A 27,917-nucleotide genomic window follows, 5' to 3' on the forward strand; every position below is an offset into this window, starting at 1 on the left:
CGATATTCTTCCAATCAACCTTGTATGCATGCCTGACAGCTGCTCCCACAGCATCACTGTTCCCTGAACATCCCCAAAGAGGATTCAAAGATTTCCTTGAGACACGAATAGCTGAACTGCAAACATGAGCATTCCCCCTCCAGTGATCTCTAGTTTGTTTAAGCTATTGCAAACATGCTAACTGAGTGGCAAACTGGGATGACAAAGCTGTCTGCCAACAGCAGCTGCAATGACTCTCATTTCTGAAGCTGTCAAGGGACAGCAAGTTGTCTTACACACCCAAGAGCAGCTCCCAGAACAGATGAGTTCTGCACTACTCTTAAGGAGCCTAAGGTATATCCTCATATACTTTTTTGGTGCAATACTTCAATACATAAAAGCTCAGGATGGATATCAGTAAGTAGAAGACAGACATCTTTACCAAACAAAACTGTGAGAGACAAAAAGGATAAGTAATGTGAAAGTGTCCTACAGGCTGAACAACACAGCATGCAGGATTTACATGGGCATATATCAACTTCTGCCCCAATTTTCCATCCCCAAAACAGAGATAAAATTCACTCCTGGCTAAATCTGGAAAACATACACTATTATTTCTTGAGATAGTTAACGATGATAAACTAGAGGTCAACAATTCTAAGTGGTTTTATAGGGAACAGCTTCTCATTCCCTTCTGCTGCACAGCCCAGCTCAAGGCAAGTTGCTTGAGGGAGTCTGCTATAGGTAAATGTGTAGATGGAATCTTAAAACTTTTCACCCTTTGGAAGTTAAATCCTTGGATAACTTCACTGGCAGCACAGATGCCTTATACTCAGCTCCTATGCACTAGCATAACCTACTTAACTCCACAGTAATACCAAATTTGGATCAGCTGAGAATCTGGCTCCAAATGGTTTGTATGTTTGACAGCTCCTTACATTTGGTACTAGAAACATCAAGTTTCTATTTTACACAAACTATTTTCTGTCGTTGCTATTACTGCCTTAAAATACAGATAAATCAATGTAGATATGCACTAAGCCTTAAGCCACTGAAATGTTTGGAAGTCATGTTGAAGTACAAGAGTAATGGAAGCTTTTAAGGATAGTTTCCTGATAGATTCTCCTTTCCCTAACTGCAGGGATGAAAGAACAAACCAATAACATATGACAGATGACTTATATCACTTTATATACTGCTGAACAGTGCCTGGCTACCCTGAAGAAGAAGATACAATTAAAACATATCCATAATCATTGGAAACTAAACAAGAATCCATGAATACTGTGGAAATACTCAAAAAGGGAGAATCCCAAAACAGGTAAATCCTCACCCAATCTGCCACAGGAGTTGACTTGCTCTGTGGAGTAACTGGCCATTCACCTGCAAATCTCTAAGACATGCCATGCAGGAGTCATTTGGGCACCTAAGTGTGGGTATCTAAGCTTCCTTTATTCTCAGAAGAATAAGAAGAATCTTCTAATCACTATCACCAATGGGGCCCAGGAATCAGCTCACTTGAGTGTAGATCTTTGTAGCAGAAGGTTAGTTGACACATCCTTCAGGCTCCATTGACTGCATTTATTAGAACTCATTACACTATAATGGGAGAAAGACACTTAGAAAACATGTAGAGAACTACATTTCGGCATCTTAAACTTGAACTGACTCCCACTCTTCATGACTCATTCTGCTCCCACTTCTAAACGACAGTTCTTTTTGATGTGCACTGAACAACTTTCCAATTCAATACTAAGGAGGCTGTGTACAAGATACTTGTTTAACGCTTGGTGTATTGCTGCAGCCTTGGCTTGCAAATTTCTCCAATTAGACTTCTTCCTTCATGAAGTGGCAACACGAAGTGGTTAGGAATACAGTGGCCAAAGGGTAATGTATAAGGAGACAAATAAGACTGTCCATGAAAAATACTGGAACAGACTGCCTAGGGAGGTTAGAGGATCTCAGCCACCAGGTTTTTTTCAAGAAGCCAGACAAATACCTGTCAAGTATAATTTAGCAAAAGTTCATCCTCCTCCAGGATGGCAAGAACAGGTTAGATACACGCTCCCCAGATATGAACACGGCAAAATAAGTAAATAACTAGAGAACTGGAATTGTGTCCAGGAGTTCCAGTTGTTTTGAACTCATTCTTTCAATTCATCAGATCCCAAGCTGTGTGTTATGTTCAACAACATGCTCCTACTGTGATCCTGCCACCTAATTACCTTTCACTGTTTACTTTAAGCGTCGGTGCTCAGTGTCGCACAGTCCTTCCAGCCCCTTGTGTTTCAGTAGATGTTTGACTACATGGAGAAATAAACCTTGTTCAAATGCACCTTCCTTTCCCTGTACCAATCTCTGCAGCTACTTCCACAAAGGAAACTTCAGAGATTTTAAACGACCAGATTTTCACACAGCATAGCTTGTGGAAGCTGCTTTCCCTTGTGATAGAGCTAGGTTTTGGTTGTGCCTGATATAGACCTGACCATAAGCTTCATGGCACATGTATACTGCTCTGATGCTTGTTAAAACAAGAAGAAAAACTAGTAAATATTGTATCATAGAAATGAGAAAGAAATAATTAGGAAATCAGGGAGAGGCTGCTCCTTCCCCCTCCTCAGAAGTCAAAATGGAAGGTAGAGAGGAAAGAGAAAGGGATGAACAACTTTGCTTCACAGTCTCTCAGCAGCCAGGTAAGAAAGAGCTGAAAAGACAAAATAAACTTGTCTTGATTTCCCACCAGAAAATGGTAAAATGAACAAGCAATAAGTGAAGAAGTTTGTGCTAGCTGGCTGTAGTAACACACAGTTGTCAAAGCCATAGTGTGGAGTTTAAACAAACACCTGCTGAAAAACTGAAGGGGATAACATCTTGTCAAGAATTTGGCCCACTGTGCACAAGCAAGCTCAGGAAAGGCAGCAGTCAAGGGAACCACTCTTTCTGATCGTGCTTCAGGAAAAGGGATGGTGTTTTCCATTTACTTACCCAGAAACATGCAGCATCAGCAGCATATAGAAGACAAAGAAAAGGTTGTGTGTGTACCAGAAGATGTCATAGTTTGAAACCCTGAAAAGAATAAACCATGGTTCAATGCTGTTTCATTCAGATGGAGTCACCGCTGATTAAAAGTGGATCTGTGCACACAGAACATCATTATATACCACACAGTCATGTAGGACACTCAAAGCCCAGTATGCATTCCTACAGGCACACTGTACTTGCAAGCAATTAAGTGCTGAGAAGAACAAGTGACTGGCACAGAAGCAAAAAGCTGAGAAAGAGGGAAGAAGAACATGGAAGTACAGAGCCAGCTGAAGAACTCTTCCTATACTAGGAGACTTCACTGCTCTCATAGCTTCCACTTAGCCCTTATCAGATCCTTATAGCTAGAATAGTTCTTCAGTCTCCAGGCTCAAAACTCAAACTCTTTATGAGTGCCTCTCCTTGCGTTCTCCCTGCCCCAGTACAGGCCTGTGGTGTTTAATGTTTCACTTCTAGCACAACATGCAAACAGGTAATGTAGACAACAGGAGAAGGGTGGATGGGAAAGGCAAAAGAGACTTGTGAGGGTATGGAGTTGAAGGAGATACAGGAGGACAGGGAACTAGAGCAAGAAGGCAACAAGAGGACTGGTAGGAGAAATCTCAGGCAGGAGATGACATACAGTGGGGCTTAGAACTGTTGGAGGAACAAGAACATTACCACTGTGAAGATCAGGAGAGGTGAAGGGGAAAGATGCCTTCCTTTCATCAGTAATTTGTTAAGTAATGCAAAAAGAACCAAGACCAAAGAAAATATCCATCTGGAACTGTTTTCTGTTAAGCTTGTTTGTTTCTTCTTGAGTAAAATAATCACCACAAAAGGACAACAACCAAATGGTTAAGAAAATACTCTACTTCATAGCACACAAGTACACCCCTCCCACTACACAGCATGGTAGGAAAGTCCCTTCCAAAACCAAAAAAACCTACCCCATTCATAAGCCAAAACAACTCTTAACTAACAAGCAACCTTAACTCTGAGAACATAGTTTAAGAAGGTACTCCTCCAACATAACTAACTTTTGTCTGAACTTTTCCCCTCCTATGGCCTTTTACGTAAACAACTAACTACCTTTGCTTCAACACATCTGAAACATACATTGCATTTGTTTCTGTCTCACTTTCTCAAGAGAGAAAAATTAATGCTAACAATCTGAGGGCCACCAAAGTAAAATCCAAGCAAGGGCAGTTCTAAGGAGCCCAGCAGCTGGGCTCTGAAACCTGCCCTTCACCTGGCCATCCTTCTCCCATTCAGCACCACACTAACTCTCTTTCCTCCTTGAGGCTGCTCAAACCATATCTAACTACCCACCCTGGTAGTATTTCCATGCAGCCACTCAGCATCAGTAAGGAGCTGTGAGAGTGAGCATCAGTAAGACAGATCCAAACAATACTTACTTTCCTCTTTGAAAACACTAGCAGCTAGTTCAATCCTCCTAATACTTATTCACAGTTTACTGAACAAGTAAAGGCACAAAAATAGGATAATCATGCACAGAAAAAATTCAGGAAGAACATAAGAAGGAAGCAATGATTAAGTAGATCAGCATGCAAGAGCGGATTAGGGCTGAAATCCAAGAGCATATAATAGTCTTCAAATAGTCTATTTCTAAAAACCCCACTTTCTGATAGGCAGTGAACATTCTCCTAAGACTACAGCGTGAGCTTAGCCATCATAAGACACATGAGAATCCACAGGGAAAGAGATTGGAAAGGGACAGAAAGAGGCACACAGAAGCTTGTTTCCTTAGGGAAGAACACCACAAAGACAAGCTTGAGCCATAGGCCTGAGAGAGAAGCCAGGATAAAACTTCTAAATAAGAATTACTGCCTGAGTACCAGGAGATGCAGACGGTCTCTTCGGGGCTTTGATTCTGCTGGCTAAATGGCATAAAGATGGGAAAGCGCTTGTGCTTATAGTAATGGAAGAAGGAAGTAACGGGCATGTCACTTAAAAAGATGGAAACCTTTGTTGTGTGAACCCCTGAATTATTATTTTCAAGAATATGTTTGCAATTAGATGTATCTTCCCAAGTTTCCCAATCATTAATAAGTGCTGTTCTTTTCTCCTAATTTAACATGGCCTTGGAGAAAACAGGGCTTTGTTCTGGCTCACTGCTGCAGAGTGAAGTAACTGCTTTATTTTTCCATCTTCCCAAAACCAGCTTTCTTTTGCAAGCAGAGCCATCTGTGTGGACTATGTAATGTGCAGCCATGCCTGACATCCAGCACAGCAGTCTTATCCTGCACTTCTGCAGCCACATAAAAGTCTCAGTCTGGAAGTATCTCTGTCTACAAAAGGAGCACAAGTATTCCAGAGAAGGGCCACGAGGATGATCAGGGGACTGGAGCACCTCCCGTATGAAGACCGGCTGAGAAAGTTGGGGCTGTTCAGCCTGGAGAAGACAAGGCTGTGTGGAGATCTCATAGCAGCCTTCCAGTACCTGAAGGGGGCCTATAGGGATGCTGGGGAGGGACTCTTCATTAGGGACTGTAGTGATAGGACAAGGGGTAATGGGTTAAAACTTTAACAGGGGAAGTTTAGATTGGCTATAAGGAGGAAATTCTTTCCTGTTAGGGTGGTGAGACACTGGAATGGGTTGCCCAGGGAGGTTGTGAATGCTCCATCCCTGGCAGTGTTGGACAAAGCCTTGGGTGAGATGGTTTATTGTGAGGTGTCCTTGCCCATGCACGGAGGTTGGAACTAGATGATCTTAAGGTCCTTTCCAACCCTAACTATTCTATCATTCTATTTGCTGAACTACTTTCCTGAATCAGCACCTGATAACACTGCTGCTCTGGAAAGACAGATTTAGTTCAGCAAAGTTTAAAACCACACATCTAGCTCACATCAGTCAAGCACCATTAATGTTTGAAGATATGGAATTAAAATATCCTTCAGTGTTAGCTGAATTGAGATGAGGTATTTACATAATCACTCTCTGAATCCACCAGAGACTGCTATAAAAATCAAGGGACATTTTATATGCTTCAATTGCAGAATCCAAGCCTCAGAAAGGCTATACTGGTACCGGTCACTCAAATGTACTATAATAAGTGCAGAATGGAAACCCATTGGAGAGTCAAACATTTGACATTCCAAGTCAATACTGCATTGCTGTTCTGACTTATAATCGGCATTAAAAAGAATATATCTGACAACCAGAAACAGAACTTTAAAAAAGCGACATTCTACATAAGTAGCACAATTCTATTTCTGGTTTTCTTCACTGCAGCTTTTTTTTTGTTGTTTCTGTTTTTTTAATTTGGTGAAAATAATTAATAAAGTTACCAACTTAATTTAGTTCCAGTGTACTTAATTTAGGCATTGGACAGAGCTTCCCATATGGTGAGTTTACTGCCTTCCCTGTACAAATAGGAGAAAAGAACTATTTGAATTTTTAAAAGGTCCAGATTTTTAACTGCACATTCCTCAAACGGTATTTTTCTCTGAAGGCAATTTAATCAGGTCGTGTGATTATTTGAATACAAAATCCACTGCGATAATTTACCCACAGCTAGTAAAGAAATAGGGCAAGAAAACTGCTACTTTTAACACTCATTTAAATGCTTCTTGCCTCATATTGCATTTACTCTTCATTCCCTCTGATCAGTATGAAAATATGATTATTCAAATGGAATTTTTCAGCATAATAATCAGATTATGTCTTACCTGATGGCATACGTAGAAGCTGTACACATTAGGAATAACACTAACACCATAATGACTCCAGTCAGACCTGGAACTAAAATGGACATAACTTGCATTTGAACTGTGCAGAGATATACTTGTTCCTATGACATATTAAGAAAGTGGAAATATTAGGCATAAAAATCATGATTCAATTAAACTCTTGCATGCATTTATCTCCTGAAGACAATTCATGTATCAAACTAGACCGGGAAGAAGAGATGTTGCGAAATTTCCCAACATCCCAAAGAAAACTGCCCTTTTCCTTGCATTTCACCATGCGCCACTAACTTCCTATTAGGCTTTGCTCCTGTACTCTGTTGCTCATAACATTTGCCTATAAGCAGGTAACCAAGAACAAATCTTGTCTATTTGTTAAGAGTGACTGCACAAGTTTCTACACCTCTTTTTTACTCTAAACCCTAAACTGTGTTTATCATGACAATTAAAAACCTGGTCAGGGAGAGAATTTCAAGCACATCAATTTCTATGCAAGCTGTCACTACAATTGTTTGCCAACCCATTTCATCCTGGAATGAGAAAGGGCCTGAAATTGCTCTCCATGGCACTGTATCATGCTTGAAATTGCTGCCCATACAGCAAGATGTGTGAGAGTAATCCACAGCCAGCATTTCAGAAGGAAAGGTTAAAAACATTAAGGACTGGACTCACCTGCTCAGTGGCAGACTTCTATTAGAACTAGTCTAGCCTCAGCTCTTTTTTAAGTGAGAGAAATATTCCTGCAGCATGATTCACCTCTGCCTAAACTAGAATCCTGCCCATAAAATACATTAAGCCATCAGCCTAAAGTTGCCGAAATTACCACTTTTTCTGAGCACCTTATCATCAAAATTGCCATTCCAGGAACTAAGAATCTGAATTAAGAAGCTAAAATCCATGACGCATTGCATCAAAACCTTTTCCTACGCAAAGAATCATAGTCTTTCAGCATAGTCTCTGGTCACCCTAAAAGCCACATGTTTGGGTTTAAAGAAAGTCAATCAGGCCAATTACTAAAGCTAAATAAGTGCTGGTTTGGTGTAAGAATATGAACATCTAAACCAGCTTTCATGGTTTCATTCACATATTTTAATAGCCCCAGATCTTTTACAGGATCCTACCCTAATGATAAGAATGAGCTAATCTTTTTAAATATTTGACTGGGATTTTAGACTCTTTCGCAATTTCAAATCCTAGGTTTTTACAAACTTCTCAATATCCACTTGTTGAAAAGTCTGATACCCCAATTCTGATACATCCCAGATCACTTCTCAGTTTTACAAACTGTAGGAAAAAATCTGGTCCTACAATCAATGAAGTTTTGTCATAGGCTGCATAAGAAACAATTTCACTCCGGCATGGAAAGGTTACAATTAAAAGTGCTTGCAAAAAAAAGTGCATTTTTTTCCAATTGCCTCCTTCTTCATTTCTTTTTTCTTAATCCGATTTGATGTGTAGCATGCAATCAGCCTCCCCTCTGACACACATACTTCCAATCCTATTGCAGTACAGCCCTTGATCCAGCTTTCTACACTGTCACTCAAGCCAAGGTGTGCAAGGTCACCTATTACATTCAGTTCTTCCAGTTCTCCATCAAACTGCAAACAAGGAATCACTCACAAACTTGCTCCAATTCATCAGTGCATGTTTAGAGTTTCCAATTCATCAGTGCATGTTTAGAGTTTCCTCTCCTCCATGTCTCTCTTTTTCCTCCAGTAACTGTAATCTTGAATACTTGCTCCTCCCACAGCTAGGAAGAACATATACATTATATGTATATTATATATATGATTTTATATATATATATAATAATAGAATAGTTATGGTTATATAATATGAATATATAATGATATATATATATAATATAAAATCATATCTATAACATACATATATATAAAAAGTATATATATGTGTGTGTGTATATAATCATGAATACAAGGAGGCTCTTTCCTGGACAGATCTGAAAAGCCATCGCACTATAAATTCTTCCAACTCTTTGTTCCTTCTCTTCACTGTGTTAAAAAGAAAAAAATCAGCCAATGAATCCAGCTCTGAACTGTTTGTGAAGCGACCAATTTTCTGCACATTTGCACAGCTTCCAGTGCAGCAAAATCTTAGTCCCTGTCTGGGCACTCCCTCAACCCAAACAATAATGTTAGTTGTTACCATGGGGCATGATCTGAGCAATTTTAAATTCAAGATGACCTACAATCACTGCTTTTTGCAACAGTGTGCTCAAACTTTTCCTGGCTATCAGAGGGTAAAAGTATTTCCACCTTGCAGCTGGAGAGGTCTCAAGATGGCCCCAGACACTAGCACTCTATTTTATGGGGCCTCTACACTGTTTCTCCACAGTGAGATGGAGAATGGAGAATGCCCTTCTCCTTCATCCAAGATATTAAATGTAATCTTTAGCTCTTGTTCTGATTCTCCCTCCCCATCTTTAACTCCCTCATTTGTCACTTACCCTCTTTCAAGCCTCCACCACTGATTCACTAACACCACCAATTACTCAACCTATTTCCAGTTAACAGGTACAGTATACTTCAATTTCTATCATTTCACTTTCTCACTTCCTCTACTCAACTCATTTTAGGGTTTATGGAAAGCACTTTCCCACAGGCTGCTAATTCTAGTAAGCATATTGGGATTGACAGATCTAGAACCCCATTTATTGCTGTCCAGATAGAGACTTTGGGACCTTGCCCTTCATGCTACCAAGTTGGGATTTTTGTGTTTGATGTAAATAAGGGTAAAAGAAAGATAACATCAGGAAGGACCTTTACCTGCTTGTGAAGCACTAAAGCTCAGGCTTGTGCCTACCTCTGTATACCCACACATTCCTCCCTTCTAGATTCCTGCACCAAAAATGAATTTGCTTATTTATTCACTATGAGTGCTGAAGCCTGATTCCTATGTAACAGTTTAAACTGCTCTGAAGTCAAACCAATCCTCAAATAAACTAGCTGAAGCAAGACCATATTTTTGTTATGTTTCTTTTTTTCTAGAAATTGGATCATTTAGGAATTTGGTTTTAATATTATGCAGAATCTCTGTTTGAAACTAATGATTTTCCACTGACTCATCTGTACAACAACAGCTTTGAAGATGCAGCTCATCCTACTACAGGGCTTATGTAACTCCTCCCTCCTGACTATTGTATAAGCAAACCCAGGTTATACTAACACAAATAAAGACACCTCAACCTAGCAGAGATACAAGGAATGGAGCATGGGAACACAGAGCCACAATGTTTTGACTGGAGAGTGACAATGAGAAGCAGCAAACTTTCTCATTCAGTTTTGCAACAGACTTACCAGTAGCAAAAAGCAGTTTCCTCGGGTCCTGAAAAAAAGACAGGAAAAAGAAAGAATCAGCATACATGATGCTGTATCTCTATGAGTAACGTCATAATAATAAGTAGCTCATAAAGCTCACACACTTGAAGGCATAAACAAACCCTAAATCTGGACACAGGAATGGATTTGGTATTTGCTAACAGTTTACACTGACTGCAATTCAACATAAACTAAACCCTCAGCCGTTTCATTCCCCCCGTAAAGACAATTCCGATCTGTTATGAAAAGCTGGGATCCAGGTAGCTTTACAGTTAATCATTTTTTGAAAGCTCAACTTTACTCATACCTTTGGGAGGAGGGAAGGCAGCAGAGCAGAGAGATATTTTGAATTTAAAGGAAAGACAAGTGGCAAGCATTTTACTGCCAGTAACATTAACAAGAGATTTGCAGTGGTCTCTGGTGAAGGAGGACTAAACACGAAGGAGATGACAAATACAAGGCCAGAGGTTCCTGTGTCCTTCACCACATGTGGAAGGGAAAGGGGATATTTCAACCTCACAGGAAACTGCCTCACTCCCCCGAGTCCTATATGACATGAGGTTTTGTCTTCACTGCAGAGAAAATCTATTTTCTTTTAAAACTTACAGTAAAATGCAGTGAGGGGAGGTGAGAGTTTTCATACAGGTCTGGACAAAGAAAGCATCACTCTCCCTGACCTTGTCATCCAGATGTGCACAGCCATGTAAAGAAGACAACAGCAGCATCCAGACTGCCCACCATAGTTAAAAACCACATTTAAGTGGAATTTAAGCACAGAGGTTCAAGAGCTACTAACATGCCTAAATCTGGGAGGTTTCAGTTCTAGAGTTACTAAAGACTTGTTATTATCTCCATTTTCTATTGCAAAATTCCCAAGGCTGCTCAGCACAGGCTGCCATGAACACCCTGGCACGCACTTGCTTGTGGCAAGCTCTTGCTGATGCTCCTGATGAGGAACATTAAGTTGTGGCCTAAGTCTTTTAGGCCACTCCTAACACATGCAGACACACTTGAGGTCAACCCAGAACCTCAGCACAACAGTTGGTGTTGGCATGTCTGTCTGCCATAGAATAGCTCGGTGATTAGATCATTCACCCAGGGAGTGGAAGACCTTGGTTGTTGGTCCTTTTGAGCCTAGGCTGAGTCAAGCTCTCCTTTTCCAGGAAAGGCTGCAGCTGGGATAGGGTCATTCTAAATATTTCCTAATGAAGGTGGTAGAAAAGAAATGCAGACTTGAGACTAGAATCAATATAAACAGAGAGAATTTGATTGTAGCCCAAAAAAAAGAGAAGAGTCTTGGACTCTGGTCTTACTCCTAAAATCTGCAAGTCTCTCTCCAGTGCCAAATGCATAACCAACAACCTATAGGAGGGACTAGGAGTCTGGTGTGCCTGCAAGAGATCTGCATCACAGTCAGAGAAATCAGGTAAACCATGTACTTCATAAGTAGAAGTCAGCTTACAGCCCAGTTCATGCAGACAACTAATTCTACTCAGCGTATATACTCCAGTTCGCGCTGCACTTTAAAGATGCAAAATCAGTCCCAAATCCCACTATCCTCAGATGCCCAATACCTGTCACATAGCCCTACATTGTAAATAGTGGAAATGCAGAACATATTTTTCCAAACAGCAGCAGGCCCACCCAAGGCACAGAGCAAGGCAGAAGAGAAGCAGGAACACAAGGTGCAAGGTGAAAGGACTTGATGACAGCATTCATAATCAATAGGACTAAATCCCTCTGGGTTTAATAAAAAGTGCTCAATACATGCTTTGTCCAGAGAAAGAAGTAAAATCCTCAGAAATTCACATGATGGTGAGTTTTCCGTGCACAGAACAGCAGCACTATAAAGATCAAAGGATGAATCATACAATAGAATTGAATATACAAATACCCATATATTTATACACTTAAATGCAAACTATGAAAGGGCAGCTGGCTCACCTCACCACGATAGTTCGCTACATTTATTGCCAGAAAGTCTTCATTGTAGTTCTGAGAGAAGTTAAGAGCGTTCACCAGATGAGCAGCAACATGTAAGACTGAAAGAAATAGTAAATCTGAGGTCCATAAACAAAAGGTAGATGTTCCTCTGAAGTAAAGAAGAATGGCTACCCAGATGCCAAGCTATAACCACATCATCTGCAAGAGGTGCGTCAGGGACTAAGGAATTCTTTTTCAAAGGTAAATCAGGTTATAGACACTGATGGCAGAAAACTGCATGTATTTATATGTGTTTTACCACTACATCAATTATTTTCATACTGGGAGACAACACCAAAAGGTGTCTACACAAGAGTGTTCTTTCACCAAATCGGGTATTTGTCTCCACTGCTCCCTCTTCTGCAGATAAGCTGGTAGCACGCTATTTCTTCACTGAAATTCTTTAGGCACAACAAAGGGTCACTTGCAGTGGCAGATGTTGGCCTGCTCTTTTAGACCTGTTCTTTTAGAAACTGGAATTTTAAGGAAAGGCTTGGCATTAGAATATAACCCCAAGTGTTTGAAGGAAAAATAAACCACAACCCACATACATCTGACAAAGCACTCACAATTTAAGATAGGGAAGCACAGAGCAAGACTACCCCCAAACGTACTGTACAAGAAAAAACACAAAGTGTTGCTTCAGTGTGTGTTCACAAACAAGCTGCTACTCAGCACAGTAAGATCTCACCTGAAAAGATGCATATTGTAACACCACACGTCACATGGAAAGTTTTACTTTTATCGAGCAGCCTTCTGGTTTTCCTGCTGGCAACCTGGTAAGAGAAGAATTCAAGCAATCTCTCTTCTAAAACACAGCAAACAGAAAAAATACTAACAGCAACTGAGGTGATGTAACAGCAGCTTCAGTTTTTACTAAGTTTAACACCCTTGCATGCCCAGTACCTAAATGTAAAAACAACAGGATTATGTCACCGAGCCAATTTTGAGACTTTAATGAAGAAATCACAGTTGGGTCCATATTAGATGTCAAGAGTACATAAAGTAATGTCCCTTCTGCCCCTAAAACTTAGGAATTCCAGCACTAATTGTTGCAGGCAGCAGACTTTCTAGTGAACAGGATCAGAGGGAAAGGAGTATGGCATGCATAAATGCATGTATAGGCATCAAATCTTATAGGTACTGTCATACGATGAACAGAACCCATAGGTTCAATCTGCAGCCATTTAGAAAACACAAATGCTCCTCAAAGCGTTACTCAAATTTCTGCAAAAGCAACTTGTGAATTGCAAATAAACTAAATTATTCTTTACTGAATATTAGCATAGGAAACAAACCCTCTTAGCTCCGACAGAACTTCTTCTCCCATGCTAATGGATATATCTGATCGAGTATTTTTACTCAAGGTTCTGTCACCTCCAGCAGACGCTTCTGGTCATGCAGAGACAAAGTTCTTTTGCTCTGTTGAACTCTACTAGAAAGCAGTAGAGAGGACACAGATGGCTTTTATATTAGAGTCGGGAAAGAAGGAGACTTTGTCTGGTTACAATTCCACAGCCTTCCACAGGTTACAATTCCCTATCCTTCAAAAATGCACTGAAAATGCCTTCGCTACAAGAAGTCCAATCAAATCAGACAATGCCAGTCAAGGCAGTCTTCAAAGGAGTCATGAATCGAGGATGAATGCCTGATACCTGCACCACGCAGGCCCATACTGTATAATAATAAATAGGGATAAACCAGACTTTTTTCCTATTATGTTTAGACTAAACAGAGACCAGGGCCCTCATCTTCACTGCTGCTGCATTCTGAGGACAGTGCTTACCTTCTGAGATCCTCGCAGGAAGGCCAAGAGAACACGGCACATTGGTAGAAGGACCAGGCAGCAGTTGAGATTGAGGACAGATGCCGAGGCTCTGCTAACACACAATCCTAGCTGAACAAATATAGCAAGAGTTAGATTACAGGGCGAAAAGACTCTCTAATGGTTCAGGTGTCAGAATTCACCCTCCTGTTCTTTGCTGTGAAACTGAACAGTTCCCATGCTCTCAGAACGGTGGAGTTTAATGATGGTTTACGTGTTCTGGAAAAAACATGTTTTACATCAAATTAATTTTGTCAGCAGTTATGCCAGCAAATGACAACTTTCTACTGAAGAAAAACAATACCCTCATCAGTGCCCAAAGCCACGTGGAAGAAAACATATCTGAGACAACAATAAGCATCCACTGAGAAATTACCTGAACACTTCAGCAGACTTAATTAAATCACAACGAGGGATAAATACCATGAAGACACTACACAGACATTCAAGTAACATGTAATGATTTTCTGGTAAAGAAGCCAGAAAAAGATGTTAAAAAATCATATTGATTCAATGAAGCTGAAATGATAACATTGTTTCAAGGAGCGTTACAGAATCGTCACAAAACTCATCCATTCACACTGTGCAGTGCCATATTTGGACCTAAAGAAAGCAGGTTTTCTTCAGTTTAACTGCTCAATAGCTGGGAACTGTAATGAAGTCTAATTTCACTAATGCTTTCACTGGTATATTTGGAACTTACATAATTAGAACAAAACCACTTGTCAAATGAATGAACAAAGCACACATTAATGTCATAACCCCGTATTTTTTCACCTTATTATATTCTCTCATTCATTTGTGATTTTTAAAGAAGTTAGTAAAATGCCTTTGTTCTCTTACTTATTAGGTTGAATTACCATTTTACTAGCTTATATAAAAGATACTTTTAGACTGTCAACAGATTTTTGGAAGGGTATTTCTTACAGTGTTCTCTTATGCCCAAGTTTTTCAACTCCTGAAGAAATTAATAGAAATCTATTATAAGCTAATTCAAATACTGCAGAGATATGCAAATGATTTGAACAGGTAAAAATTATCTCATTAAAAAATATAAAAGTTATATTACTTTTTCAAAACAAAACTTTATGTCAAAAAAGAACATCTCCTATTTCTCAGTCAAAAAAAAAAATCAGCAGGGAAACATTTATTATATTCATATGCTAATCATCAAGAAGAAAAAAATGGAGAGAAACAAAGGGTTTATTTGGGAATGTTATTTTTTTCACAAAAAATATTAGAAAAGCCTGGTCATTTCAAAATTACAGACTTATCTACATGTCACAAAAATATATGAACATACAAACTAAACCATATAACTGGGCTTCAGTGTGTCTAGGAAGATCCTAAGCACAATGGCATGGCAGGAGCTTCTCACTGTCATAAAACATCAAAACTGCCTGCTCTCACAGTTAGTAACACCCCATTTGCACCCCGCATTCTCTGCAGTACATCTGGGCACAAAACCGGCAGGCAAACAGGAGGTAAAGATGCTCAATCTACCTGAAGCATCAACCTCTCCACCAAAATTCAGTTTCTTTAATGGCCACGTTACATTATTTAGTTGGGCATGAGTGCTAAGGGACCTCCTTATCTGTGGGAGATGGGACATTACCACCTCCCATAAAAGAAAGCAGTCATCAGGGCACCCTCTCTCAAAAGCCGCCCATGAGAAACAGGCGCAAGTACCCTATGCATTCTGCTCTACCTTTTTCTCTGCTGTGTAAATGTTCAGAGATCAGATCTCACAAAAGTTATACTGAGAGGGACACTTACAGCAGAGGCATCTCTAACCTAATGAATTATAGAAAATAAGACTGGAATGAAGCACATCACTTAGCTCTTTCCCACTCTCCAGACCTCCTCCACAGTTTCTTCCAACGCACTGTTAGTGCTTTTTTCCCTGACATAAAATCTCCCTCCTTTGCTTCTATTTCATGTTACTTCACACTCTGCTCATATGTACAATGAGAAATTATTCTTGCTACTTTTCCCTCACTAGTCATGCTCCTCAGACTTTAGGTCATCCTCTCTTTTCCCCTTTGGACTCTCCCAACTAGTTATCAGCCAGACCTGGTCCACAGCTCAAGTGCAATGACTACAATTGAGCACCAGCTACAATGGTCACAGCCTTAGAAACTAAGCTGAGATTTTATTGAATGTTGATGTCACTTCCCACTTCAAAGTATGATTTTAAAAGGAAATGTGAACAACCACAATAAATGTTTCTCTATCCTTGCCCACAGTAGCTTAAAGGGACTTTAGAACGTTGCAAATATTTTTCGACTATCAGATAAAACACAGTACCCTTGAAATGACTGGACTTAATGGAGAGTAAAATGTCTCTATGATGTGCTGTTTGCATATACAAGACTGTCTCTATTTTCATTAATTATTATTCCTCTAAAGGGAAACTAAAAATGAGCTTTATACCTCATAAAAGTAGTAAACTCAAAAACACGGTCATTAAAACACATATAAGCATTTTTATGAGAGCTTTACTGATGTGCTGTAGTATCACAGTGGTTTAAAGAGCATGATTTGAAAAACCCAAGAACTATGTAGAACTAACGTTATGCAAAACCCAGAAGTAAACTGAACAACCTTTATAGCTCTTGAATAACACCCAAAAGGTGGAAAAAGTTGCAATTACAATTAATAAGTAAAGCAATTTGAAAATTGTAATAATTTCTATTGTACGACCTATATGACATATTATTAGTTTCTCAAGAGCTTATGTTGTCTTGGAGTTTAAACATAAACCATGATATTTGTTATCCTACTTTATGACGCACAACTATTCTTCTTACAAAAACTTAACAAAAGAGCCTAGCTTGGAATAGTCTACAATAGAGATAATTCTACACTGTATGGCATTAAATACATGAAATCATTTAGTGTAAGAAATAAGTAAAATGCCAAACAATTTAACTGTTTAAAAAACATGAACCAATGATGATCAGCAGAAAGAGCTAACCTACTAACCTCTGTGGATGTTTTTCCCATTTGCTATTTAACAAATAGCAAATATTCATGGCAATTCAATTACTGTGGAAGAATGCCCTTACACTGATTTAATTCAATGCTATCAGCATCTCTTCAAAAGAAAATACAGAGAGCAGGAAAATACTTCTTTGAATGTGCAGCGCACTTCTAGGAAAGCTTGATGCAAACACTTTCACCAGTGGTTCATTTAAGGTTTTATTCTGAAGAATTAAAGTTGGGCAATGCTTGCTACAAGAAGCCCATGACCAATTTGAAAACAATGGTAAAAGTAATACATTTAGCAATGCCTAGAATAACAACTCATGCAAGACACAGAAGAATAACAGAGTACTAAGTTTGCTCTTAACATATATCCAAAGGCTAAAAACATCCCCACGAAACTAATTCTTTCCAAATGGTTTCCAAGAGGTTTCATTCTTGACTTCCTTCGCATTGCCTGGGTGACACGGTAACAAATGAACATGGATTTTTATACTAGAGTAGAATGAAAGATGATTTTTCCTCCAAGGCAACTCACTGGTTCTAGAAGGGAATATATATCCTTATTCTCCTTCTATGATTCTATGATTAAGTAGCTAAGAAATGAAAGAAATACAATCTTCCTTTCTTTCTAAGATTACTGTTTTAAGGAAAAAAGAAGTATTATTTAATGATGTTAGTACTATGTGAAATTTTTGTAGGATTAAAAACCAGAGGAAAACCACCCCAAAAATCTCTGTTGGACACTCTTTTTCATCCACCTTTGCTGATACCATACCCAAGCATTTGATAACCTCCTTCTGTACTCTGCCTACCCAGTATCACACACACTGTTAGCCTATTTCATGGAGGGGAAAGAGGCATAAAAAAACTAAAGGACTAATCGAATATACAGAGGAGATCTGTGGCAGGGATAACAGGTCTTACAAGATTTCAGACCAAATGTTCATCTTTATTCACCTATTAATCAGTTTGTTCGATCTGTCAGAATCCTAACATCAGGAAACGCAATTCTTAAAAACACACGGTTTAGTGAGTGGTGTCCTGCCCATGGCAGTGTGTTGGAACTACATGATCTTAAAGTCCTTTACAATCCTGACTATTCTATGATTCTATGATTCTGTCTGCCTTGCTGAGTTATAGGAGTGCCAGGCAGGATGATACACTCTCAGACTGGAAGTGATCTCAAATTATCTTCCAGATCTGAGTGTCCCAGACCATCCTTCTTCTGTAGCCACAGTGCAAACCATTACAGCCTTTTATATATTAATTCGTAATAACAACTTGGATGCTTGATCCTGAAAGATGCAGCATGAGCTGAACTCCACAAATTTTGTCATGATTCAAGGGATTAAGTGTACCTAAGTCCCCCCAAGAGATTCACAACACACTGCAACTCATGGCCAGAGCAGTAAGTTGGTTATTGTCGTATCTGAGTCACAGTCACATGTGTCCAATACTAAGGGCTTCTTTTCTGTTGAATTCCTTCCCCTTATCCCACACAGCAGGTAATATGGTCTGTAAAACGGGTTTTCTGGAGTGGAATGCACCTATTTTTAAGACCTGTCATTGCTGGAGTACCATGGGAACCCTGCAATAATACATACTATAATGAATAATCAAGCAATGAAACACTTTGGCCATAATTCAGTTCTGTTCCACACAGAGTATTATGCCATGATCATCTCAGAACAAGGAGCAATGATGACAAGGCTATTTTTAACACCGGTCTACATGATACAGTAGTAAAAATTGCAGTTAATCATTCATGATGTACCTCTACTAATTGAACCTCCACTATTAAGAGTTTCATAAGCAGTTCTGCCAAGGTGGAAGTTCTCCCATAAAAGTTAGCAGTACAGATGTCCTTTACAGGACAGCAAAGATGCTTAACTCTGGGCTGTCCAGGAAGAACGAGGGACTGGGGGAAAAAATGTTTTGGCAAACAAAAGGTCTAGGATAAGGCAAAGAGAATGCAAGAACTGATTTACTTGCAAATTCAAAGGGACTATCAAGATAAGGTCTTGTGGATTAACACCCTGAGTCTTCATCAGGGAATCCTGCATATATATTTATGTATATATATATAGCTTCCATAGCAACATAAATCTATTATTAGACATTTTTGACACATGTAACACTGTAAAGAGCAAATCCCAAATAGCCTGGATCAAGACATTAAATAGCAAAACCACACTGCATTAAGGAAAATAAAAGGGTCAAGACACACAACTCCCTCCAATGCTTAGACGGGGCAGAAGCAGGCTGCAGGGTGGTTGTATAAGGATCAATGAAAGCAGAATTTGGCCTCAGTTAGTAAAATCTCTACCATTACAATAAACTAGAAAGGAGAGACATGCAAGTTAATGGAACATCTGGAACCTATTCCAAGCAGTGAATAAAGATGACATAATTGTACTGCACAGTAAGAAGGCGGCAACTGTATAGATAAAAAAAGCGAGGCAGCACTTTTCCTTTTCAGTCCCATTTTCAGTTATGCAGTCTCTTCCCAATATGATCCTTCTGAGAATGCATTTTCTTCCCTTTGGTCTGAAACCCAGAAGCTTATTGCTTGCATTAAAATCCATTTGACTACATTAGAGTTATTTCAGCAGGGACTAGAGAGTGAATAGGGAGAAACCTTTTATGCCATGACAAGATGAGCCCAATGTAATTTCTGTTCGTGGGGAACCCAAGGAACAAAAAACAGGTATTTCATTAAATGCTGCTAAAAGCAAGATTTAAGTTCTATAGTTAAGTCCGGTACTGAATTAAAGCCTGAATTTGTGGGTCAGAAGCAAGCAAAATTGGAAAAAAAATACAGCCAAACTCATCTGAAGGGAGAAATCTTGAAGTCCACAAAGAAATGAATCATCTGGACAACTTCTTTGACTGAGCAGATACAAAACCTCCAACAATGAAGATTTTGGAGTGATGTCAGGTAGTTTATGAATCCTCCCTCCTGTAATTCATGCCTACTTCATCTTGTAATACCTGTCATGAACATGGAGATCAGAATACTACTTCCTTTTTTGCCACACTCCTTTATAACAAAGCCATGCCTTTTGGATGGTTCCCGGGCTTCCCTTCTTTAAGCAATGTAAGCCCACAAGTTAACATTTATTAAATTACAAAAAATTGAGATTCTTCACCTGGATCATGCTCCTGAACCAGTGGCAATGAATGCATTCATGCAGCGAGACTATGGTCTGCAGTGTTAAAAGCAATTAAGCATCCAAAGGGAGAGTTCATCAAAGCAAAAGTACTGGGAAGGGCTTTATATCCATTAGGTCCTGGTTGAACTTGCACTATAAGAATCATATAATCACAGAACAATTCTGGTCAGAAGAGACCTTGGCATGTCTCTATTCCAACCTCCTGTTCTAAGCAGGTTCAACACAAAACTCAAGACAGTTTGCTCAGGGTTTTGCCCCATTAGGTTTTTAAAACCTCCAGGGATGGAGATTCCACAGTGGGAATGTGGCTGTGGGACTCAAACTAAACAAAGACATTTAACCCAACATAAATTTACCCGCTAAATTTTGTGGCATAGAATAGGCTGATTAAGTTTGTCGTGGTACAGCAGTGTCTTTGACTTATTTATTCTCTTTGCACTTCCAGGACACCACCATGCTCATGGTACCTTTTTACAGGTATAAAAATAGGGATCAGAAAGATTGCAATTAAAAGACTGAGAGTTATGCACCTAAATGATGTTAAAATCCTGTGCTAAGTGTCTTGTTCAGCATCGCAGAGGATGCAACCGGAAAAGAATTAAACTGAGCCTCCTTCTGTGGAAGGCTGAAGGAAAGTGAACCACTGAATGAAAGACTAACCTCATTCCTTCTTCTTCACATCAGAAAGAAAACACACGGCATGAAAATGGGGCAGAACTGAATATATTCAGGATATTCAGTACAAGATCTCATTTCACAGCACGATCTGATTTCCTACAGCAACTCTTCTTGTTCTCCATCCTGTTACTTGGTAAACAATAAAATTACCTGTGGTAAATCTTTCAGTGCTGCAAGTGCAGTTCTTAAGGAGGTTTTAGGCTACTGGAGCATATGAAAAGAGAAAAGAACTCCTTAGCAGACCTCACTGAAAAACAAGAGGATTTTTTAACACAAAAAAACCACCATTCCTTTTTGCCATTTTTTGTTAACTGCCTGGAAAAAGGAATTAATTTTCATGAAAGGATCTGTAAAAAAGTTAATTCTGTTAAGATAAAAAAAAAAACAACTGTTGAATTATAAACCAAGAACTTTCATCTAAATCTCAAAATATTCAAACAAGAAACAGCACACAGAGGGATTGCAAGCCACTCACCCTCATGTTGCGTGCAGTTCTGGTGTCCTCAATATAAAAAGGACATGGAACTGTTGGAACAAGTCCAGAGGAGGCCACGAGGATGATCAGGGGACTGGAGCACCTCCTGTATGAAGACAGGCTGAGAAACTTGGGGCTCTTCAGCCTGGAGAAGAGAAGGCTGCGTGGAGACCTCATAGCAGCCTTCCAGTATCTGAAGGGGGGCTATAGGGATGCTGGGGAGGGACTCTTCATTAGGGACTGTAGTGACAGGACAAGGGGTAACGGGTTAAAACTTAAACAGGGGAAGTTTAGATTGGATATAAGGAAGAAGTTCTTTACTGTAAGTAAGGGTAGTGAGGCACTGGAATGGGTTGCCCAGGGAAGTTGTAAATGCTCCATCCCTGGCGGAGTTCAAGGCCAAGTTGGACAGAGCCTTGGGTGACATGGTTTAGTGTGAAGTGTCCCTGCCCGTGCAGGGGGGTTGGAACTGGATGATCTTAAGGTCCTTTCCAACCCCAACTGTTCTGTGATTCTACGATTCTAGAATGGAGAGGAGAATGGTTACGCAGATGGGCCATGGGCCCTCTCAAACCAATATAGGAAAAAAAAAAAGAGGAGCAAAAATCCCTGTGAAAGGGAACAGCAGCAGTAGCATGGGTACATGTATGGGTTTCTGAAGAGACTAAAATTGGGTTCAGTTTTCTCCGCCTGCAAAACAATCATGATTTAAACACATACACAAATATATTGAAGAGAAGGGAGAAAACTAATTCTGGGGTCTAAGGATGATATTTAGACAAACTTTGACCCAAAGCATCTTATGGACTTGGCGCTTCACTTTCCTCCTCATCTTGTAAAGTCCCTAAACTGCTCTGGTATTCTTTCTCACAGCTGCAGACACAGTAAGACAAACTCACACACACAGTCTCCTGGTCCTCATCTCCTGACCAAGACAAGGAACCTGTTGCTTGAATCATCTCACAGGTTCTGAGCCCACATTATGTTACTTTGCATGTGCCTTTCATTTTGAAGTATGAGAAAACCAAAACAAACCACAAATAATGAGCTGGTACAAGGCAGACAAGTCTTCTGAATTAAGAACTTTGCTGACTGATACCAGCTGGATTGGGTTAGAATGGTAAGGGTTTGGTAGCGGCAGGGTTACAGGAGTGGCCTGTGTGAGAAGGTGCAGGAAGCTTCCTCCATGTCCTGCAGAGCAAACGCAGCCAGATCCAAGACAGACCCATCACTGGGCAGCGCTGAGCCCCTCAGTGATAGTGGCAGCACCTCCGAGATAGCTTATTTAAGAAGGGGAAAAATCTGCTGCACGACAGTATCTGTGAGAGAGGAGTGAGAACGTGTGAGAGCAACAGCTCTGCAGATACCTGGGTCAGTGCAGAAGGAGGAGAGGAGAAGAGATTCCCTGCAACCCATGGTGCAGACCATGGTGAGGCAGGCTGTGCCCCTGCTGCCCATGGAGGTTCATGGTGGAGCAGATCTCCACCTGCAGCCTATGGAGGACCCCAGGCTAGAGCAGGGGGATGCCAGAAGGAGACTGGGATCTCATGGGCAGCCTGTGCTGGAGCAGGCTTCTGGCAGGACCTGTGGCCCCATGGAGAGAGAAGCCCAGGCTGGAGCAGGGGAAGAGTATGAGGAATCCTTCCCTGAGAGTGAAGGAGTGGCAGAGACAATGTGTGATGAACTGACCGCAGACCCATTCCCCATTCCCCTGTGCTGCTGCCAGGGAGGAGGTAGAGAGTACAGGAGTAATGCTAAGCCTGGGAAGAGGAGGGGGAAAGATGTTTTTTTTAGGATTCAGTCTTACCATTATCCTGCTCTGATTGCTAATAAATTAAAACTAATTTCCCAAGCTGAGTCTGTTTTGTCCATAATGGTAATTGGTGAGTGATTGCTCACTGTTACATCTCAACCCACAAGCTTTTCAATCTATCTTCTCTGCTCTGTCCGGCTGAGGGTGACAGAGCAGCTTTGGGGGGCACTGGCTATCCAGCCAGGGTCAATCCACCACACCAGCTGACAATCTGCTCCAACGTGGTGACCCAAGCACATCTGCTTTATAAGCAACCCACTAGCTCTGCCAGGAGCAAACACAGTTTTCAAATGGATGCCCTGATCTACAAAGCCATCAGTAAGTACAGTACAGTAATACTGAACACGTTCTCATGCTTTGTCTTTCAGGAGTGATTATCAGGAAGGATTTAAGTATTTTCATTCCCTTCTTTTCGCACTGCTTTTGCTAAGATTTATTTCTTGAACCCATCTGAGTCAGCCGTAAGAAAAATTAAAAGTAGATCAGGTCAACTTAGTTCTAGGAAGCTCACAGAAGCTTACAGAACTCACTAGCTATGGCAATGATATCAACCATAGGAAAAAATACATCCTGGATGTTTCACCAAAGGTGAAACCCAGAGGCTCTACAGCAGGTTAAGATGTGCATCACCTCTGCTTTAACCCCATGTCAGCTTCCAATTGAAATCCACCCCGAGCATGGCACGGTGCTACAAAGCATCATATTATTGATTCACTTTTTCCTGGATTCTCAAATTGTGAGCAGCCCTAAAGCACTTTCAGTTAACCCTTACTCTATCCCTTTGGATAGAAACCATTTCAAACAACTGCAATGGCATAGCTATGGATAACTTCACAAGACAGGCCAGTATCTCACTTCCCCAAATGATCTTTATGGGTAATTCTGGTGGTGATGGATGTTACCCTTGCTAAATCAAAATGGTCTAATGACCACTCAGACTCCATGCTGATGCTATATTAAATACCAAAACTGAAAGTATATAGATTACAGCAAATTATGCAGAATGGAGGATCTGTGAGACTGAAAAGAACTAGAACTTATCAAAAGAATTCCTTTAGCAACAAGCTTGGCTAACGCTTTTGACGACAAAATCTGAGCTCCAGCCCTCTGTTGAGCATGTTGGTGTTCCTGTGAGCCTGTCTGCAGCTGGGGCACTGGGAGAGAATTGACGAGGGGGAAGGAGAGCTGCCCCATACTTAACTGGTGCTTTCACTTCTCAACACTTTTTACTCCTAAACAACTGCCAACAGGATCCCAGTGATCTCCTACTTGATCTTTTCCCACTCTGCAGAGCTAAACAGGCAGTTTGTGTCGTCTTTGATTACCAAATGCATTCTGCTCTTCTCCCACCTCCCAGCAGCTCAATTTCCAGGGCAAAAAGTAATGTCCGGGTCACTCACCCCTAACATCTGATGCAAATAGTAATACTGCAGCCCTTGGTAATAGAGCAGGAAGGTTTTCCAGAAGAACCATACATTGAGGGAGAGCCAGAAAAACTGAAATGAAACAGAAACAAGAGATTGTAAGCGCAAGTTACACGTGCAAACTTCGCACTGTTGATTTCATTCAGAACAGTCACATCCCTGCAGTTTCATAAACGTAAGCACACGGAGTGGGGAAAAAAACACCAAACTTTTGGCGTAAAATGCATTAAAATATTAAATGGAATAGCCCCTAGGTGAGAAATCTTCACTTCCATTCGACTTCGCAAACTTTACCTCTGTGACTACCAAGAGTCGGCAAACTCCCCCCCCGCATACCGAGCGCTACTGCAGATCTGTAGTTACACTGCAGTCAAAGATCCAGGGAATACAAACTAGCAACAAAGAGACAAAGCAAGAATCCGACCTCCGAGAAGATGCATCTTCTCCCCCCGACCTTCTCTAACAAAGAGCGAACGTCCCGACCGCGATGCCCGCGGACACCCGCACTTATCCCGCCCGCGCCGCACTCGTGTCCCCTGTACCTAGCACCGCGCACCGGTAACCCGGACACCGAGCACCACCGGGACCTCCCCGACTCCCCCGGGCCCAGCGCCATCGACGGACCCCCACCGCCCCCCCCCTCGGGATGCAGACCCCTACCAGGAAGAGGTGTTTGCTCCCCTCGTTGGCCAGCCAGCTCCTGCAGGACAGAGCCATGGCGCGGGGCAGCACCCGGGGGTGTGGGGGGGCGATGTGCGGGCTCGCCCTCCTTTTCAGCCGGGCCGAGCCGAGCCGGTCCTCCCCTGTCCCCACCCCTCACCCCCCGCCCGGGCTTCCGGCCGCCGGGGCGTTGCGCTCCGGCCCCTCCGCGCTCCAGCCCCCCCATCCCGGCCCCGCTGCGGCCGCTGCCCCTTTGTCTGCTGTGTGCGGGGCTCCCCCCGGACCCGCGGCGGAGGAGCCGGGGGCTCGGCAGGGGACACCCCCGACGGGGCTCCGGGCCGCCAGAGACTCGGCTGTGGAGGGATGGGGCCGGCTTCTCCCATCCCCCCACCGGGAAAAGATGTTTTCCCGACGGAGAATCCCGTCCGAGGGGGTTCCCTTTACCCAAACGGGGGAAACGCGACACAAGAAGCCGGAGGGAGTGGGAGAGCAGCCGTGATTGCAGCTCCGCTGCGGTGCGGGGGAAAACAAAGAGGCTGCCCAAGAAACTACTGTCTGGAGTGTGCATAGAGTCATGGAATAGTTTGGGTTGGAAGGGAGTTTCAAAGGTTATCATCTAGTGCAGCTCCCCTGCAGTGAACAGGGACACCTTCCTGTCAGTCTGATCCTGCTCTCTCCAAGGGGCACGGGAAGGGGCAGTCCTGTGCCCGGCACAAACAGCTGAGTGTTCAGCACCCCAGCCTCAAGAAAGGGTGCTCCTGGCACCTCCGTATCCACAAGGTGCTGTGGACATCTCCACATCCATAAGGTGCTGTGGGCACCTCTGCATCCACAAGGTGCTGTGGGCACATCCACAGGGTGCTGTGTGCATTTCCGCATCCACAGGGTGCTGTGGGCACCTCTGCATCCATAAGGTGCTGTGGGCACATCCATAAGGTGCTGTGGGCACCTCTGCATCCATAAGGTGCTGTGGGCGCATCCATAAGGTGCTGTGGGCACATCCCCAAGGTGCTGTGGGTATTTCCTCATCCACAGGGGACTGTGGGCATCTCCACATCCACAGGGTGCTGTGGGCACCTCCGCATCCAAAGGGTGCTGTGGGCACATCGATAGGGTGCTGCAGGCACCTCCACATCCAAAGGGTGCTGTGGGCACATCCACAGGGTGCTGCAGGCACCTCCGCATCCACAGCGCCCCATGGTCTGACCACTGAGTTTTGCAGCCAGTCTGCTTTTTGTGGTGGTCTTCATGTTTGGTTTGGATTGGGGTTTTTTGGAGGGGGAGTTGCCCTGGCTGCTGATTTTCATGTTAAGTAAAAGCTTTTAAACACCCTTGTTGCTACAGCTTTTAAATACAACACCCTCATGAGTCACCGGGGGAGCTCCCACTCTGAGCCAGGCACTGTGGTGCACACATTGCTCCTTGAGATAGTAGCAGCAATGACAGCTGGCACAGAGCAGGGCTGTTCTTCTGGGAGATGCCAAGACCAAAGAGCAGTGCTGAGAAGTCTCATCCAGTCCAGCCTGAGCTGGCTGTCTTCCTCTTAGGAAACTTGACATGTTTTGTATTCCTCATAAGCCTCATGCCAAGGGAGGAAGCTAAGTCCCATCTTTCTCCAGTCCTATATAAAGATAGGAGGAAGCATCTGACCCATGTGTGGTCCTAAGCATAAAGAGCACGGGTAGGGCATAGCTCCTGTGAAACTTGGTTGGGGATATTTCGGGTCTGTTTCAGAAAGTGGCAGAATTTCTATGGCTGTATGAGGTTCCAGGTGAAGTTTTGGAACAGCAGAACAGAGAAATACAACTATTGTATATCACTGAATGACACTAAAAGTAAAACTAGTGGAAGGGAAAAGACATTTTGAATTTAACACTCACCAGAACCACAGTTTGATGCCAAAGCAGCTCTACCAGCAAAGGAAATAGTATAGTTTACTTATGTTGTTTGGTATTTCCATTCACTTCCTCATTTCTGTTGGAATGTAAAGAGAAATGGAAACTGCTTTCAGAGAACCAGATGATGAAACCTCCCTAGACAAGCATGTCAAAGCTGGGAGGACAGAAAATAAAACTCATTGGATATGTCAGGCCTAATAACATGGGGCCTCAGCCAAAGCTGCAGCCGCAGCGAGCACAAACAAACTCAAAATAATTTGTCCATGCCATATTTGCCCATTAGAAATGCCTGAAGAATCAGCTTAGGCAGGATTTGGCCCACTCTCATGAAGCTGGTGACTCACCAGCCAGCAAATTCACTTCACTGCCCATTTACTGAGTGCTGTAATGCATGTGGAGTACATGACTCATGCTACATCAACATGGGATCCTACATCGTATCTAGGTACAGAGCAAGGAGTTTGTTTTTGTAGAAAACATCACCTTTTGCTTCCTGCCTGGAAACAGCCAAGGGGTTTCCTTGATACTTGGGATGCTTGGCATACTTGAATGAGTATCAAGAAGATGCTGGCAGAGACCAGTGCCACAGTACAACTGTGTTCTTCCCCTGTAGAAAAGGCTGAGTTTACATGTGGCTAAACTGTGCCTTCCCAGGAAGTTTCCTGTCTCTCTGTGTGAAACCATCCCAGATGTACATGAGCACGTGTTTTAAACTCCCTGGTAAGAGTACTCAGATATGGCCATAGATGCTAGATACAACCTGGATAATTAAATTATGACTGTCAAACATCATTTGAGCATGAGCTCACCTCTTCTCTGCTTCATGAGCATCCATCCTCCAGTTATGCCGATCTTGGTGTTTCATCCCATCAGCTGGACAGAGGCAGACAGTCCTTCTTAGAGACTGAGCACATACTTTCTCTGATAAGACTGCATCAGCAAACTCACCCT

At 41.9% G+C, this 27,917-nt stretch overlaps 1 protein-coding gene across 2 annotated transcripts in view; it reads right to left on the minus strand.

Moving 5' to 3' along the window:
- The window catches only part of NOX4 (NADPH oxidase 4), a 109,164-nt gene extending 83,892 nt beyond the window's left edge, over positions 1-25,272 (minus strand). The window contains exons 1-8 of one of the 2 annotated variants that reach the window (XM_062639281.1): positions 25,069-25,237; positions 24,385-24,480; positions 13,819-13,929; positions 12,724-12,808; positions 11,994-12,091; positions 10,029-10,056; positions 6,694-6,766; positions 2,965-3,045 (exon numbers count right to left, since the gene is read on the minus strand). In XM_062639281.1, coding sequence (XP_062495265.1) covers positions 2,965-3,045; positions 6,694-6,766; positions 10,029-10,056; positions 11,994-12,091; positions 12,724-12,808; positions 13,819-13,929; positions 24,385-24,480; positions 25,069-25,125 — 629 coding nt within the window. In that variant the 5' untranslated portion in view covers positions 25,126-25,237. Of the gene's footprint in view, positions 1-2,964; positions 3,046-6,693; positions 6,767-10,028; positions 10,057-11,993; positions 12,092-12,723; positions 12,809-13,818; positions 13,930-24,384; positions 24,481-25,068 lie in introns of both variants that reach the window. The other variant, XM_062639279.1, reaches the window with a different exon arrangement.
- Between the last annotated feature and the right edge of the window lie 2,645 nt (positions 25,273-27,917).

Source organism: Pezoporus occidentalis, unplaced genomic scaffold, assembly GCF_034315485.1.
Source record: "Pezoporus occidentalis ecotype Australia unplaced genomic scaffold, CSIRO_AGI_Poc_V1 ctg6, whole genome shotgun sequence".
Taxonomy (NCBI): Eukaryota; Metazoa; Chordata; class Aves; order Psittaciformes; family Psittacidae; genus Pezoporus; species Pezoporus occidentalis.